Source organism: Mustela erminea, chromosome 12 (genome assembly GCF_009829155.1).
Source record: "Mustela erminea isolate mMusErm1 chromosome 12, mMusErm1.Pri, whole genome shotgun sequence".
NCBI lineage: Eukaryota > Metazoa > Chordata > Mammalia > Carnivora > Mustelidae > Mustela > Mustela erminea.
In genome coordinates, this window is record NC_045625.1 from 12,585,871 (window position 1) to 12,604,105 (window position 18,235).

Sequence of the window (18,235 nt, forward strand, 5' to 3'; positions counted from 1 at the left end):
CAGGCCGGCCGGTGGAACCCTTTGAAGGGCAAATCAATCGGTGGCCAGTTCTAGGAAGGGATGGTTGTCCTCTAGAGATCCGTCCTTAGGCACTTGGACCCCAGGCTCTGGTTCCCAGGTAGGATGTCCAGCTTAGCCAATCACGTAGGGAGCTAAAGGCATTAGAAAGGGTAAGTGGGCAGAACTTGGAGATAGGACCGGAGAAAACAAGTCCGATCCCAAGCCATGAAAAGGTTAGGGCAGAGGAGACAGTTGCAACGTGGAGGCCTCCAGGGGTCATCCCGGGGGACTGTGAGGCCACATGTGTCTGACGGTGACAGCTATTCCAGGAGAGTCATGTGGGCCCAGCACGACCAGCCAAGCCACGGAGCCCTGGCACAGTGAGGGGGCGAGGGGCAGTGGTTTGCCGCTTGTCTTGCTGTGGACAGGCTGCATGGAGCAGCCACTGGGGTGGAACCGGGGGCTGGGGCTGTTGGGACTTGGAGGGTGGACAAGGAGGGAGCCACAGGTTTGGACAGACGACATCTCGCACATGGAACCGCAGCCCCATGTCTGTTTTCCATTGCTAGACCAACACTAACTGCTTCCAGGCCCGGGGTCAGGGGACGAGCACCGACTGGAAGCAATTTTCCACGGAGGGACTCTTCCCCTTTGCAGCTGTGTGACCTTGGGCAAATTCCCTCACTACCCTGGGCCTCTGTTTCTTTCTCTGTCAATCACCTACACCCACTTCCCCAGCTGCCTTCCTAGGAGGAGCTTGAGGCACTGTGGGAGAAAAACTTCCGACAAGGTGTAAAGTGTTAGATGTTCAAAATTGGGTTTCCCATACATGTCAGATTCACAGTGATTAAGAAAATAGTTTTTTTTTCCACCTTGGAGTCCTCTCTTACTTTCTTTATTCTAGTCACTTGATAAGACACTTGTTAGTTTGGGTCTCAGATACCTGAAGTAACTTGAAGCCCACAGATTGGGGGAAATGGTGTGGTTCTGCTATGGAGTTGCTGTGTGACCTTACCTAAGGCACTCAACTTCTCTGTGCCTATTTCCTCAGCCTCCTCACAGAGCTGTTGTCCATTGCATGTGAGATAGAGTATAAAGGGCTTTGCAAACTACAATGTTCTTTGCACGCACGAGAAATGATTGCTTTGTCGTGATGCCCCTTCACCTGTAGCCTGGGCCGGGCCCACATTGCCGCATTCCGGGACATAAACTCTAGCCAGCGACATTACATTTATCTTAAACATGTGATTGTGACCCCTTTCCAATCATAGCCACAATAACTACTCGGGAAATTATGGTGGCCCAGAGCGGCTGCTGGCACGGCTCAGGCTGTGGGCAGCCTTCCTGTAATCTGTTGCCTAGGAACCCGGCGGCCCTGTCATCGCGGTCTGCCCGCCGCCCCCCCACCCCCCACCATCGCGCAGCCAGCCCCCCGCGACACATCCTCATGGCAGTCTTCTTGAGGGCAGCAGTGTGACCCTGGCTTCGGCAGTCAGGTCCATGTGGGGGTAGATGATTCATGTGGCAGAAAAACACACACAGAGAAAAGGTTTCCAGCTCGGCTTTCAAGAACATTCTTTCCCAGTTCCGCGGCTGGGTGTCGATCTTCCTCTAGCTCTGTGTCTCACTCTTCTCTTGGCTCGTGATCGTTTCCCTTAAAGGTCTGGAGGAGACACCTTTCCTGAAGCCTAAGCTGCTTCTCCTTCTTTGTTCTTTTGATCTCCTGTTCCCCTTTAGCCCCAGACGCCCGCCCCCTAGGAAGGAGATGTAGAAGCAGCCTTGTGGTCATGCAAGGGCTTGGGTTTTGCTCTCCAATGCTCTGGGTTTGAGCTAATACCAGCTCCTCCGTCCAGGTGAGCTTGGAAGTTAACCTTCCTTCGCCGCAGTTGCCTCATCTGTCCTGCCACCCAGAGCAGCTCCTCTTAGACGTAATTTGTGCCGTCCTGAGTCTGCCCGTGTGTCCTCCTCTGTCTTGGCCTGGCGTGCTCTCGCCAGTCTCACGGTTTTTTGGAATTTAGTGCTTCCACCAAAGTGCTGCTTAAATCCCTCCTTCTCCGTAAAGCCTTCTTGACCACTTCTGATACATAAGCTTTTTTCTTCCTTTGGAATATTCCCTGGGCTTGCACTGAGACAAGCCCCAAGCTAGCTGTGGGGCGGTGGTCATGGGTAAGACGTGGTCCCTGAGGGGGCGCAGGCTACAGGGAAGACTGCCACCTGGGGATCACAACTGCTTATCCTACGTGCCGGAGGAGGGCCTCTACAGGATGCTGGGAGCGCTCAGAGAAGGGAGTAATTAACTTTGCCTGACCCAGTCAGGGAGGGCTTCCCAGAGGAGGAGCTCTTGCAGCTGGAGCTTCAGGCATGAAGCAGAATTTGGCAAGCAGAGAGAGGCGAGGGACTCCCACTGTGGCCCGCTTTTCCTTCCACCTTGTTGGCTGCTGGTTGTGCACCCCTCCTTCTGAAGGAGGAGATACCCAGCACTCAGTGCTTAGGAAATTCCCCTATCGACAATCACTCCCTAAATGATCTCACTTAGCCCCAAGGCTAGTGAATTTAGCTGCCTCCTTCCATTTTCTACTTGGATATCTAGTGGGACTCTCATGCTCAACATATCCAAAGTCAAACTCCTGATTTCCCTCCCACACCTAGTCTGCTACTGTTTTCCTATTTCAGTAAATGCGCAGCATCCGATTGGTTACGCAAAGCAAAAACCTGAGCCATCCTTTCTTCTTTTTCCCTCTTTCTTAGGTCTGCTACATAAGCCAGTCTTGCAAATAGACTTTAAAATACATCCTAACCAGCTCTGTTGCTACTGTCCCGGTCTAGGCAGCCATCACCTTGCACTTGTACCACCACCATAGCCTCCTAATTAATGCCCCTTTGCCCATCCTTGCTGCTGATGGCCTATTTTGCTCTCTGTATCCAACATGATTCTTTTAGAACATGTCAGATCCAATTACTTCCCTTGTGCAAATTCTCCCATGGCTTTCTCATTGCACTTAAAATCCTGGCCGCTTACCATGGTCTACAAGATGCTACACGATCGGTTCCTTGTCTTCCTATCTGACCTCATCTCCTCCCACTCTCGCTCTTGTTCACTCTTTGCTGTGGTTCACAAGTGACCTTGGTGCTCGCTGTCCCCTCTGCCTGGAATGCTCTTCCTTAGCTCTTCAGATGACTTACCCTCTCACCTCATTCAGCCCCAATTCATGCATCACCTCCTGAAACTTCTGCTTCCGGTCGTGATGGAATAACAAATCTGGACTAACCATCCTGCTGAAAACAACAAGAATACTGGACAAAATACATGAAATAAGTGTTCCTGACTTTGAACAACAAGGCAGCTCAGCACTGTGATCCCTGAGGAATTGGGGAGTGGAAACGGGGTTGAGTCCCTACGGTTGCCACAACTTTCTATCTGGGAATAATCCCCAGGACATGGGCACAGAGATGGGGAACTCAATCCCTGTGACCTCAATGAGCTGCAGAGATGGAGATCAAAAGTGTGGGAAGTTTGAGATGGCAGAGATTCTGTGGGCAGAATGCTGAAAAGGAGGGAGCTGAGCAGGAAAAGAGCTTCCTTGGGGAGGCAGAGATCCCCGTATCACTGCTGGCCACTGTAGGCCACCTCGGTATGAGTGTTGATGCATACAGTCGGGCAAAGAGTGACCAGTGAACTGATAAGCTGAACAACTCCCAGGCTCACACAGAACAGGGAGAGATGCTCACGCTCTGAGTAGCTGGTGTAGACAGTCCTTGGTGGTCACTGGGAGCATTCAGGAGAGGTTCCAGAGAAGTTATGCCTTAATGGACTGAATCATCCCTGGAATGAAAGTTACTCTAGACCTAACCTAGTGGAGCTTAAACAGTAGACCTTGGTGGTATCAAATTAATTTGCAAATAACTACCAAAAAAGCCTACCCCCTTTTAAAAGAAAACAAAATCCAGACACTCAGCTTTATAACATTCATAGTATCCAGCATCCTTTCCTGTCCAGCATCCAGCATCCAGACATTCCACAGAGCAGGTAAGGTAACCCATACCAAGGTGGGGGGGTGAAATCCACACAGACTCAGAATTATCAGAAATGATGAAACTAGTAGGAAAAGAATGTTAAAACAGCTATTATAACTGTGCACAAGATTTTAAAGGAGAATATGAGCTTAATGAAGAGGAGAGATGGAAGCTATTAAAAAGAACCAAATGGAATTTCCAGAGAAGAAAATATAAAATCTGAGATGAAAATTTCACTGAATGAGATTAGCAGATTAGATACCACAGAAGAAATGATCAGTGAACTTGAAGACGTAGCAATAGAATCTATTCAAAATGAAACAGAAAAGAGAAAATGACAGGAAATGTAAGTGAACAGACCCTCATTGATCTCTGATACAATATCAAGTATTTTAACATGTGTAATTGGAGTTCCCTGAGTAGAAGATATAAGAAAAATAGAGAAACATATTTGCAGAGATGGCCCCAAATTTCCAAATTTGATAAAAACTAGAAATCTGCAATCCAAGAAGTTTAAGAAACTCCCAAGAAGGACACACACACACACACACACACACACACACACACACACCCCAAAGCTTATCATAATCAAATTGTGGAAAACCAGTGATGATTAAAAAAAAAATCTTAAAAGCAGCTAGAGAGAAAACATACATTATGTTCAGAGGAACAAAGAATAATGAAAAAGTTATTCTCATCAGAAACTGTGGAAGTCAAAAGACAATGGGATGGCAAGACCTTCCCTGGTCATCCTTCTAAACCACCAACCCTCCCCTCTTGCCCACCATATCCCACTCCTTGTGGCCTTAATCACTAACTTACTGTAGTCTCTCTCTTCACTAGACTGTAAGCTTCAAGAGGGCAGGATAGTAAAACATCATTTGTCTCATTCACTGCTTTATCCCCAGTGCCTAGAACAATACCTAGTTATTTAATAGGTGCTCAATAAATACTTCGTCAATAAAGTCATCTTCCAGACAGAAGAGTATCAAGGCAGAGAGCAGTAGAGAGTCCTCAAATTACTAATACTTCAGCACAATTACAGCCCAAGATGTGCAGGGGAGGGGGAGGAAATACAGCTGGAATGAGAGAGCGATGGCAAGTCGTAGAGGAATTTGTAGGATATGCCGTGGAACTGGGGCTTCATTCTGCAGGCAGGGATGTTAGGCAGAGGAATGCTAAAACCCTACATTTTAGAAAAATTTCCTGGGAACCCCTTGTGCCGGATGATCTAGAGAGGTGAGTTGGAGAGCAGGAACTAAATGGGGAGGCTATTAAATTAGTCCAGGTGAAAACTGGTGCAGACCAAATGGAGGCCAGGAGCAGTGAGGATGGGTCAGCTCCAGAAAGTTCTTTAGGAGGTAGGATGTACAGGAGATACATTGAGCAGGAGTTGGTGAACAGCTAGATATGAAAGATGAAGGAGAGAGTTCTGACTTGTGTAATTGGGTGGATAAGGAGCACAGGAGGCAGAGTCAATTTTAGGGCAAGGAGGTATATCAATGATCTATGGCTACATAGTCAATTTCCCCAAACCTCAGCAGCTTGAACTGACAAACATTTATTATCTCTCAGTTTGTGTGGATCAGGAACCTAGGCTTAGGGGACTCCCTCTTGTTCAGTGTCTCAAAAGGCTGCAGTGAACCTGATGGCCAGGCCTGTAGTCACCTCAAGTTCTGACTGGGGAAGGAGCCTGGGGTTAGGTCTCAGGTCCCCCTAGCTGTTGGCTGGAGACATTGGTTCCTGTCACCTGGACCTCCAGAGGGCTGTTCCCAGCACAGCAGCTGGCTTCCCTCAGAGTGTGTGAGCAAGAGAGTAGGAGAAGGCATCCCAAGATGGAAGCCACAGTCTTTTTATAATTAAATATTGAAGGTGACAGCCCATCATTTCTGCCCTATGCTGTTTTTAGAAACAAGTCACTAGGTGCAGTTCACACACAAGGGGAGGGGGTTTTACAAGGGCATGATTACCAGGAGGTGGGGATCACTGAGACCATTTTAGAGGCTAGTGAGTTTGGAATATGCTAAATTGGAGACCCAACCTCCTAGTTGTGTTTCCTGCGGATGCAGATGGATGTGTAGTTCTAGGGCTCAAGAGACAATCTCCTCTTATTGGAAGGTAGCTTGGAGGCTTGGCGTGGTTTACAAGTAATGGCCCAGGACCCTTTTGTTCCCAGTTTGTTCTGGAGGCTTCTAGAAGGGCTGAAGGACAGATAGCTTGGAATCCCCAGAATTCCTTGGGAGTAGGAAGTGTACAACCCGTAATTGCTGTCTTCAGTCTCATAGGGGGCAGTGATTGAAAAGCACTCGCTTTCTCTCTCTCTTTCTCCCCTTTTGACAATTCCTGCTCTGCCATCAAACCAGAGAGAGGTTTTCCCCTTTCTAAACTGCAGGTTTATGATCTGCATAAAGGGACTGTTAGACTAGATCAATAGTTTCTCAAAAAAATATAAGGCTTTTTTCTCTGGGGTCCCCAGTATATGAAATAGGTAAAAGTTAATTTGATCTGGCCTCCCCAGTGCTTCCCCAGAAAAGAGCCCCATTTTGAAAAACACTGGACCAAATAAATTCCTGATTTTTTTGCCAGCTCTAACATGCCCGAGTTTCATGACTAGATCAACTCTAAGCTCCTCTCGGGTCTGTTATTCTGCTTGTTGAGATCTCCTGATGCAACACATTTCATTGAGCTTTTGAAAAGAAACCAAATTGTATTTCTTTGAACTTGTGAAAAAAATATAATAAAGCTGACCTTCTTTAAATGCTTACAGTGTTTCAGGCATGGTGCAAAATATTTTACATACCATTATCTTTATTTGGTCCTGTCCCCCCACTACTAGAATGAAAACTCCATAAGGGGAGGGAACTTGTCTAGTCCATTGCTCGATTTCTAGAAGCTAGATTAGTTCCTGGGATATAGGAAAGCATTCAGTAAATATTTTTTCCATGAATGAATTAAGTACTATTCTTATTCCCATTTTACAGATGGGGAACAGGTTCAGAGCTGCTAAGTAACTTGCCTATAGTTACACAAGTTAAAGGCAGAACTAGGATTTGAAATGAGCCCCTTTAGCCACATCCTGCCATTTCTTGGTGGTGGGATCCGTAGGAAACTGCAAAGGCAGCTAGCATATATGGGATACCTCCTATAAGGCAAGGTACTTTTTGCTTCCATTAGCAGCTAACCCTGCAAATCAGCTATCGTGACTCCCATTTTTCAGATGGGGGATATGAAGTTTGGTGAGGCTAAGTACCACTCCTAGAATGAGAGACAGAAGTAGGATTGAAGCCCAGTCTTTCTGACTCCAAAGCATTTCCGTACAAGATCCTATATATTCAACTGCCTGCACCAAAGCATAGGTTCTGGAAAATACCACACCATTGGTGGGTGCAGGTCAATGTGGCCGGACAGGTTTTGCCTTCTCTGGCTTTTCTGTAGCTTTATTTTCATGAAACCACTGTGCATTGAATTGAAGCGTCCACCAGGCTGACAAAGAGTGAGTCTAAGCTTCTGAGTTGGAGGAAAAAGCAGTTGGTGACTAAGGATGATAAACCTGGGCCCCATAGCCCGCTGCTCTCTGTAGCCTTGTCAACACCACTTGCCTCAGCCCAGGTCTGAAGTTAGACTGATGATGTCACCGGTGTCTCTTAAAGGGCTCATCACTCACAGCCACTTGTCATTTATTATTCAGCGGATCTATAATGCATGTAACATTTTCTACCGAATTTCCATTCCTTTCTTCTCGTGACCGGGGAAAGAAAAATAGAGTCAGGATGACTTTTTCCAACTCCTCGTCCTTATGGCCTTTCCCTGAAGAATAACCTCATTTTGAATTAGCCCCGAAAATGGTCATTCAGGCTTTGGTTTCATTAATAAGGATGAAGCTACAGTTTCATAATTACCATCTAACGAATGCACGTTCTACAGAGACAAGTAAATGAATTTCCCCTCATCTTTTCTTCCAGACTCCACAGAGGAGGGGACACCAGCTGTCCCTTTTTCTTTTTCTCCCCTTTATTCTCCACTTAATTTTTTGGAAACTTTGGGACTGTATCAATTCTGTTAGAAGCTTTCTACCTTCTCATCTGCAGAGTTAATGAGAGCCCTCCCGACAATCTGACGTCCTCATGGCTCGAGTGTGGATCTCATTAGAACACGGGATCTCAAGGATCAGGAGGATTCATGTAGGGGAAGGGTTGTTCCAGGCAGAGGGAGTGAGATGCTCAGGGTGGCTCACCCCACTCTAGGGCTTGTGAGGAACTGAAAGAAGCCAGAAGACAGCCCGCCCTGAAGCAGCACGCCGGAAGGAAGGGCAGACGTCAAGGACAGATGGTGTTGGAGTTAGCCTGGGGTGTGGGCGCAGTGACACAGCGCTCCCCGCTCATAAGGGCTCCGTGCCTGGTTTAAGGCTCTGTGGTCACCATCGTGCAATTGTCAGTACTTTTGGAACAAGGGGTCCCTTATTTTCGTCTTGCGCTGGATCTTGTAAATGGTGAGGGGTCAGTCTTTAGGGAAATCCTTTGGACTTTCTGAGAATCAGTTTCTGCTTTTGTAAAATGGAGAGCAGGATCCCTCCCTCAAATACACTGCCATGAGGATTAAGTGAGATTATGGTATGAGATTACATAATCGGTGCATTGTATAGTAAACGGTGCCTCATAAATATTCCCTTCTCCTTAGCTGAGAGGGTCTATCAGAATCACCTGGGCAGGGGGGGAGTTGTTTTTCCAAGTTCATTTGCCTGGGTTCCACTCTGATGGCTTCTGACTCCCACGTGTGGGTTGGGGGAGGTGTGTGCTTAGGGCCCTTCAGGGATACTGAGGTACAGCTGAGCTTAAGAAAAGTAGCCTTGGGTTTTCTGAGATCTAGCTGAGAACCAACTTAATAGAGGAGAGCAGATGGAGAGGGAGAAATTGATGGAGCACTACTGATCCTTAACATAATAAAAAACCTGTTAAGGAAGAGAGAGGTCACTGAGAATGCTGAAATGCATTATGAGAACTTGTCCCATTATCAAGATTCCTGTAAAATGCTCTGCTGTCTATGTGGCCTGACAAGTCCACCCAGAGGAAGAGAGGCCGTGGTCAAGAGAAGCCAGGGTCCAGGCCCAAGGTGGGGGCAAGGTTCAAATTTACCGTCCTCTTAATGACCCTACTACCATACTCGGTTGTTGAAAAGAAATTGGAGCTGGAGGGAGTAATCCTGAATTCTGTTTATCCGGCCCAGATTCTAGGCTTTGACATCCTTCTGATGAAAAACCTGAAGCCTATCCTACTTGAAGTAAACGCGAACCCCAGTATGAGAATCGAACACGAGCAAGAAGTAAGTACCAGGACTGTCTCCTTAAATATGTTGCCCTACCGCCGCTGGTGCTTGCTTGGCTCAACAAGATTCAATATCCTCAGCCTGGCCCAGCAAACTTCTGCCCAAGTCTGAATAATTTCAGCTTGGTGGAGCTCTGAGCAGCGTCTATAAATATAAGACCTTTCCGACCCATGGTAACTTCCCAGCATGCTGTTCTTCACGTTTTTAAGGTCTGCAGACACAGAAGCAGCTGAGCCTTTCCATCAGTTTTGACATGAACTAATTAGTTAGCCTCAGGAGATGAGCTAATTGAAATTCTATGAATATGATTTAGCCATGTCGACATACTCGAGTCACTAAGATAAATAGTACAATTTAACAGTGGTTTTATTTTTCTCCCCCCCCCCCTTAAAAAAAAACTCATAAAAAAGACTGGAAGGAAATACACCCAATACTAATATTGGGTTTTGGGTTCTTTTAATTTTCTCAGCCCCATCTATATTTCCAAGTTTTCTACACCGAGCATGGATGATTTTGATGGTTAGATAAACCTAGTGTTCTTTGTGTACGTTTTCCCCTTTATGTCTTTTGTGGATTTGTTAAAGGAAATTGTCATTGTAAAAGTAGCATGAAGGGAGCCTTTTAAAAAATTCTCCTCTATAGATTGATATGAGCAAAACCTAACAGCACAGCCAGTAGAGCTGGTGAGGATAGTCTCTTGGTACCAAGTCACTCCCTCCGCCGTAACACAGAATCCTTACCCATTCAAGCTTTCTCCAGGGGTGTTCGAAAATGTCCCCAGCCTTGTCGACGAGGAAGTGAAGGTGGCCGTGATCAGAGACACGCTACGCCTCATGGACCCACTTAAGAACAAAAGAGAGAACCAGTAAGTATTTTTTATATCATTCATTTCTATCAACTCTGCTCCCTGTGTCCTAGCCACTCGGTTCTTGGAACATCGTAGCATGGTGAGATGTACATGTGAAACCGTCTAACCCATCATATTTTCATTTATGGTTATCAGCCTCCAAATACGGTGACTTAAAATCAGGAGGTGGAGACTTGTATATGCATCCGACATTTGGGATTCAGCTATGAATTTTTAGCTGATTGTTATTTGAATCTGGAGATTCTCTTCCAAAAACCCCCATTCCCCCCTTGCCCACCATTGTTCACAGAGTGCTTCTCTTGGAAATGCTCAAGCCTAGGGAGAGACCACAGGTCACTCGAACGTGATAAAGATCATTTTCTTTTTACCTTCTTTGTGACGTTTACACTCTGGCATTATAAGCTTTTTGTTTCAACATTCACAGAGCCACTTAAAGGAAGTTCGAAGTTCTATCATCTTTATGGCAATTATAATTCCCCTCCATTCCACCCACCCCAGGGCACATAACCAAGGTGCGGATGCTGGTGGGAGTACATGCCCCGCTCCTTCCTCCGGGGATCACCCCTGAAATGAATGGCATCTCATTTGGGCATTTTGTTTGTTATGTTTTTGCCAACTTCCTGGCTCTCACAAAGTATGGGTTGAGTAAATATCGTTACGCTTGTTTGAGGCAGAAAAATCAAAGACAAGCATTTCAAATAGCATTCTTTATCTGCCACCCCTCCCCACCCCCGGCAAATCCGATTGACCAAAATGCTCGTAAATGCAGCTCTTGTCAGCTGCAAGGTTCAAGACTGCAAGGAACACTGGCTTCCCCTTCCTAAGCCAGGCGTGTCCTGCAGGTTCCCGCACCGCAGCGCCTCACCAACTGGGCTCACGCCGAGATACCGTTAGAATATTCTGCGATGGAGCTTCTCCCTTGGCTGCGCATTAGAACCATCTGGAGAGCTTTCATAAATACCGGTGTGAGGGCCCCCACTTCTAGAGACACTGGTTTTAATTAGCCTGAACTGGAGGCCTGGCTGCATGAGTCTTCTGGGTCCCCTAGGGGATCCACCCAAGAGGCCGAGGTGGAGTGCCGCTGCCCCACCGGAATTGTCGCTCTGGAGGAGTGTTGATCTTAATGCTGAGTCGGGTTGGATGGTGCCAGCTCGGCTGAGTGCCCCTCCCGAGTGTTCTCCACTGCAGAGTGCCACTGTTGGCGGGACTTGTCTGAGAAGGTTCACCTGCTGTCCACAGGGCCCGTCCTGCAAGGCATGGGTCCCACCAATTAGAGCTGCAAAGTGGCGTCCTGTTGGGTCCTGTGCACGCCCAGCGTGGCTCCCACAGCATAGCGGCCGGGAGCGCGACCAGGCAGGTTGTTGGCAGTTTGGTGAGATTAATTGCAATAAATCTCATTCCTTGAAAATAGACTCTCCAAGGGTTATTGATCTCCGTGATGGAGATGAGTCCTCCAGAGACCTACGGCACTCTGGGGAGGTGCGGGGGGCTGTCCCATGTCAGTGTGGCACATTAGAGCAACTCTTTAAAGATGACCTTGACACACGAGCACTCTGATTTTGTTGGTGGCAACAAATTCGAAAGCCATTGTGTGGCTGCCAAAGATAGGAAGGGATATAAGAGAATCACTGTATTTTCACATTAAACGGTATCAAAACACAATTAGCTTTCTTTTCCTTGGTTTAGTGGTTTTGCTTTTCCTACACCTGGCATTCTGGATCATCTTTGAGAGCTGTAGATTGAAAATTGAGGAGCAATGGGGCACAGGACCAGGATGAGAAAGCCAGTCACAACTTATCAATCTAAGTAGCAGAACCTGGTTTTAAAGGAAGGAGTGTTGCCTTTTTTTTTTTTTTAAATTGATAACCAGGAACAGTTGAAACTTTTAGAACCTGACCTTGATTCTAATATAAAACCCTTCTATCTCCCTCTTTCTAGCCCCCTCTATTCTTACCTGTTAACATAACAGTGCATATTAATAGCCAAATGTCATTTACCGATAATTTCCCTAAATTTCACCTTAAAAAAAAAAAAAACCCAACAATGATTCTCTATGAAAGCGCTTTGTAATCTGTAAAGTGCATTTATGTAAAGAATAATTATTACCATTTTGGTAATTTTATCATGCAGATAAAAAGGCTAAAATTATCCTCAACTCCCCTGTGTAGAAATGTATCAGAATAACTTGAAAGAGCACCATATTCATGCCCACGGAAAGTGCCCAGGGTAGTAGTACTGAATCGTAAGTGCCCAAAGCTGAAACCACATGGTTCTGGCTGCAGGAAACGTCGTCACAGAGACTTCTGGGCTGGGAGGCAGCTTTAGAAACCAGAGTGTCTTGTGTTTATTTATTTATTTTTTAAAAAGATTTTATTTATTTATTTGATAGACAGAGATTACAAGTAGGCAGAGAGACAGTCAGAGAGAGGAGGAAGCAGGTTCCCTGCTGAGCAGAAAGCCTGAAGTGGGGCTCCATCCCAGGACCCTGGGTTCATGACCTGAGCCGAAGGCAGAGGCTTTAACCCACTGAGCTACCCAGGCGTCCCGTGTCTTGTGTTTAAATAGGATCTGACCTAATCCTTTAAAAACAATTTATGACCCTTGCCTTTTACTACACGTCTTTAGCCAAAGAGGGTCCAAAGTGTCCCTCCCTAGTTCCTTCTTGAGTACCTGTGAGGTGGGTCCTCACTCTCTCCATACAGATTGAAGACAAACAGTAGATAGGTGTCCTGACCTCTTCATGCCTCTGAATGTCCTCAGGAAGTTGCAGAGGGGGCTCATGTCCGTGCCTGGGCCTCTTCACACTCCTCGGGGACTTACGGGCTAGGGTCGGTTTCCTGGTGGGACTGAAAGCTGTCCTCATGCCTTCCCCGGGAACGGGAACCCGTGACTGCTGGTACCCATCTTGGCATAGCGGGAGGCTCTCTCTTGAGCCCAGAGACACCAGATTCAAGTTCTGACCTTGGGGATGTGGAGGAGCTGGGTGAGCCTCGGTGTCCTTTTCTATTAAATGACATTTAAATGAAACAGGAAACCAATTGGTAAATAGTAGCTACTTAAATGCTTAGCTCACTACGCAACAATAAAATTCTCTACTAGAGTATGAGAAAACAAAAACAAGGCTTAGCTATCATTATATTTTCTGGTATACTTAAAGTAGAATTTTGAGTTGAAAACCAGAGATGTATCCTAAAACTGAGGCTGCTGGATCACTATGGACTAGAAATGACATGGGAGCTGGTTGCCAATGGAACATTCTGTTTCCAAGGAGCAAGATGTCACTGTTCCACGCATATTTCTTTGTCGGATTGGGAGAAAATACATTTGGCCCCTGAAGGAATAAAATAGCTACCATATGAGAGCTCTTGAGAACTAAGATAACGTTTTATAATATCTAGTGACTCTGATTTATATCGTAGGGTTCTTCGGAGGCACTGAAGGGACAGGGGAAAGGGGAGGCTCATGGGGTGGGACCCTGGAAATATCGTGTATCTGTACACACACATATATGGTGGTAACATTCACATACTATAAAATTAGGTATTTAAATTCCATAGCATTTAGTATATTCACAGAGTTATGCAATAAGCACCCCTATCTAGTTCCGAAATGTTTTGTCACCCGAAAAGGAAACCCTGTACCCATGAAATAGCCACTTCTCATTTCTACCTTTACCAACCTACTCTCTGCCTCTGGCTATATTTATGCTAAATACTTCATATAAGTAGAATCATACAGTATGCAATATTTGTGTCTGCTTTCACTGAGTGGTATTTTTTTTAAGATTTTATTTGTTTATTTGACAGACAACGATCACAAGTAGGCAGAGAGGCAGGCAGAGAGAGAGGACATAGCAGGCTGTCCGCGGAGCAGAGAGTCCAATGTGGGGCTCGATCCCAGGACCCTGGGATCATGATCCCAGCCGAAGGCAGAGGCTTTAACCCACTGAGCCACCCAAGTGCCCCATCACTTAGTGTGTTTTTGAAGTTCACCCATGCTGAAACACATATTGGTGCTTTATTCCTTTTTCTGACCAAATAATATTCCATTATATGGATATACCATATTTTATTATCCATCTGTCACTCCATAGACATTTGGGTGGAAGCAATGAACTCTTTTATATTTCAGCGTTCTGTAGGTTTCATTTGAGAACAAAGAATCCCTGCTACAAGAAATTTTTAAAATTCCCAGTTTAGTTCCATCCCCTCATTTTATTGGGAGAAGTACAGATGGTGAGAATCGGAAGGGTTCTTAGAGACCATCATGCCATTGGGCGCCTGGCTGGCTCAGTGGGTTAAGCCTCTGCCTTCGGGTCAAGTCATGATCTCAGGGTCCTGGGATTGAGCCCCACATCAGGCTCTCTGCTCAGCGGGGAGCTTGCTTCCTCCTCTCTCTCTGCCTGCCTCTCTGCCTACTTGTGATCTCTGTCTGTCAAATAAATAAAAAAATAAATCTTAAAAAAAAGAGAAAGAAAAAGAAAAGAAACCATCATGCCAGTCAGCTCCCTGGCCAAGACTCTCCCTCCTAAAGGTCCCTGCAGAGGAGAAGCAAGTGTCCATGTGGGGCACAGGTATGGCATCAGTCTGGCCTGCGGCGGGGGGAGGTTTTCAACCTCTGATCACTGTAATATGAGCTTGGCCAAGACACCTTGCTTTCTGATCTGGTCTCTAACATGGGGGTCGAGCGATCTCCTGGGCTGGATTGTCATGGTCACCACATGGAGTGACGCCTAGGGGAGAGCCTCATGACGTCTGAAGACATTAGACAAATGCCAGTTCTTAGGCCCACCAGGTGGCCAGTCAGGCCTTGAAGTTCTGTTCATGGTGACAAGCATTCCCCAGCGACCGAGACAGCCCATCTGAGTCATGTACATGACGGTTCTGCACACGGGATCATGCAAGACAAAACCTAAACGACAAAGTCACAGAGCTAGTCGGAGGCAGCGTGGGGACCGGATTCTGGGTTCCTGACTTCGACCCCAGCGTCCACTTCGCGTTGCCCGTTGCTCCATGGACCTCCAGCTTTGCCTTGGATTCAAAGCTAAGCTCGTAAGATAAGGAGGAAAAAAATCAGGAAAATCAGTGGAGACTTTTCCTTTCCTTAAGGGACTTGGGAGGCCTAAGTCTGTCTTTTTAAAAACTCCTATCCAAAGCAGAAGTAAACAAATGGCATTCCCTGATTATTTAGAAAACAAAGTGATTGTCCCATCAATTGATTCATTTGTGGAAGGTCGGTCTCCTCTGGGGAGCCATCTTACTGGCCTTTTTCTCCTCTTTGTGAATGTAGGTATTTCTGGTAACCAAGTGGCTATCCCAGGAAGCATAGCCTAAGGGCTACGGTTAGGGTTAGGGTTAGGGATAGTGGACCCCAGAGAAGCGTAAGTGAAGCTAGAGACAGGCTTGGAGGAATTGGAGGTGACTTTTTCAACATTGTGCTACCGCGTAGTGTCTGTGAGCTGTGGTGTAGACGGCCCGGCCCATCTCTTATTCAGAAATGTGTATTTTAGAACACGGCTTCTATAAGACATGGAAACCCCTTTCCCCACAGCAGCATCTGACCACCTTCTCCCAGTTTTCTACCACAGCAACAACCCAGTGGATTATAAAGGGAGGAGTCAGGCTGGGCACAGTGGCTTTTGCCCTGATTCAGAGAGGTTTGTCCTCCGAAAGCTTCACTGGGAGCTCGGGCTTTTCTACCCACCTTGAGTCCAGGCATATCCCTCGGATTCCTGCACTATGTTTGGAGTCAATAAATTAAGTGAATCCCCAAAGTAGGTTGATTCTACATAGAATCTGGAATAAAGGTGGAACATTCTAAGAGAAATGAGACCAAGGAATCTCCCCATGGCTCACTTTCACTGCTGGGGCTTGTACAAGACCAAGGAATGTCATTCTGACCTGTCCTGGCAAAGAGTATCAAAAATACACGAGCCAGAAGTCCTCCAAGCCCAGACCCCTGCCACTTAAACTGGCAGTATATCCTACTGAAATCCCCTCAGTGGCAGGGAAGAGGGACTCCTGAAATGTCTGGACCAAACACACCTTCTTAAGTGTGGGACGCCATCTTCCTCACCAGAGAGCTCTGTCGCCAACAGTCATCTGAACAGTCACGGAACTGTCCCGCCCAATGGCCCATCCATGTTGGCACAACTGACATTTGCTGAAATTCTGGGTTTCACTGATTCCTAGGGATCCCTGTGTAGCAACACCCTATAGATCAGCACACAGGGACACCAAGCACCTTTGAAGACTTCACATAAATCAGGAGTCTGGGTCAGAGAGAGACAAGTATTTGCATATTTATTTGCATGTCATTGACACCCTGTGAGGATTAGAGAACCCCCGCTCTTGGCTTTTAGAGTATTTACGGACTTACTACTGTGTGCCAGGGAGAAGTCTTTCAGAACTGAATTAGCTCACAGGCCCACGGGGGAGACAAGACCCACACACATAAATAAATCTGTAGGATAGAAAGTGCAAAGTGCCTAAAGGGAGAGACAGATGGCCAAGGGAGGAAAATGTAAGGAAAGAGTATTTACTGATAAGAAGAGTTAAAGAAAAAATTCTGGCAAAGAGGAGAGGGCATTTGAACTGAGCTTTAAAGGAAGAGTAATATTTGAGAAACACACCAATGGAAAGACATCCGTGGTGGAGGAAACAAAGTCGCTGTTGGGGGAAATTAAGGAGTTCGAGTCCCCTCGAGAGGCAGGTGTGTGAAGTGGATTCGCAGAGGGGAGGTGCTGCTGGGGAAGTAGCTGAAGACCCTGAGGCCAGAGGGGCATGGCCTTGAACGGCAGGCTAAGAGAGTTAAAGCTTGTTCTCAATCCCATTAACTACACAACATTTTGTGTATCTGTGTATTTTTTCCTGGAGAGAAGGCCAGGCATTCCATCACGTTCAAGAAGTTGAGGACCCCCGCAGTCCTATTATTGTCAGAGGCCACAGCGAGCCGGAGCAGTTTGTCCACGGTTCGGTGTTGTGGCTTCAGGATACAGCGTGCCCTCTGTGCCTCGAAACGTCTCCCATTTTGGATGGCAGTCAGCAAACTAGAAAAATGTGCACGCATTTTCAAGTAAGAACAGACAGGAAATGACTAATGATAAGTGCATTATGTTATGGGCCAGAAATAAAACCAGACAACTCTCTTCCATTTGGAAGTGTTTAAACATTAAGTCAGAAGTTACCAGTGAAAGCCTCTTTCGGATGAAGTTTGTTGAGCAGGAGGCATTTCCGAGACTTATGGGGAAGGTGGGATTTCCTGAGCTGAGTGAGAGTGTCATTTTGGAGACCATTAGACAGGAGCCGGGCCTCTCCACCCGCAGGCAGCCAGGAGCAGACGAGACACTAGACAAGCATATGGCCAGTCAGGCACCATTATGGGGTGACACGGAATTCTGTGGGGGCCCTTCCAGAATCCTTCCAGGTAGTAGTCGGGGTGGCGAATATATTTGGAAATCTCCTTATTGGAGTTGCTTCAGTGAGCCTTAAATGTTCACGGGCTTTTAAATGAGGAGCTGTTAGCTTTTCGGAAAGAGACAGTGTGGCCTGGGTTCAGGAGAATGAGGTTTTGGTACCGGATCTTCTTGGCCTCGAATGAGTCACTGTACTTCTCCTACACCTGGTTTCCTCATCAGAAACAAAAACAAGAATGGAAGCAAGGGGATGCCAGATCTGCGGAGCTCGGGCCCTGAGAGAGAATGGAGGTGAAGCTCTTTAGTACATGGAGGAGATGTGAGCCCACAGGGCATCATCGTATCATTACCTGGGTGGGCTCAGGTAAACACTGGACAGGGACGCGGCTTGTCGTCTTTAAGTACAGAACAGGAGTGCATCTGAGTGATGGGTTGTCTCCTCTGAGGAAGCTCTGTGGCCGGCTAGGTGGCTACTTCCTTTCCCGTAATGTTCCACACCGGAGTGACTAAAATGGGAGCCAGTGTGTGGAGAACGCCGACACACAGCAGGATCTACATGTGACACAAGAGACAACAGACCTGACAGAAACTTATTTGCATGTGGCTGTGCGTCCCAG

The 18,235-nt window shown here is 46.7% G+C and overlaps 1 protein-coding gene across 3 annotated transcripts in view; it reads left to right on the forward strand.

Annotated features, from left to right (window-relative positions):
• Positions 1-18,235, forward strand: part of TTLL11 (tubulin tyrosine ligase like 11) — a 225,520-nt gene that overhangs the window by 94,629 nt on the left and 112,656 nt on the right. For all 3 annotated transcript variants that reach the window (XM_032306850.1, XM_032306851.1, XM_032306852.1), the window contains 2 exons: positions 9,238-9,333; positions 10,086-10,201. In XM_032306850.1, coding sequence (XP_032162741.1) covers positions 9,238-9,333; positions 10,086-10,201 — 212 coding nt within the window. The remainder of the gene's footprint in view (positions 1-9,237; positions 9,334-10,085; positions 10,202-18,235) is intronic.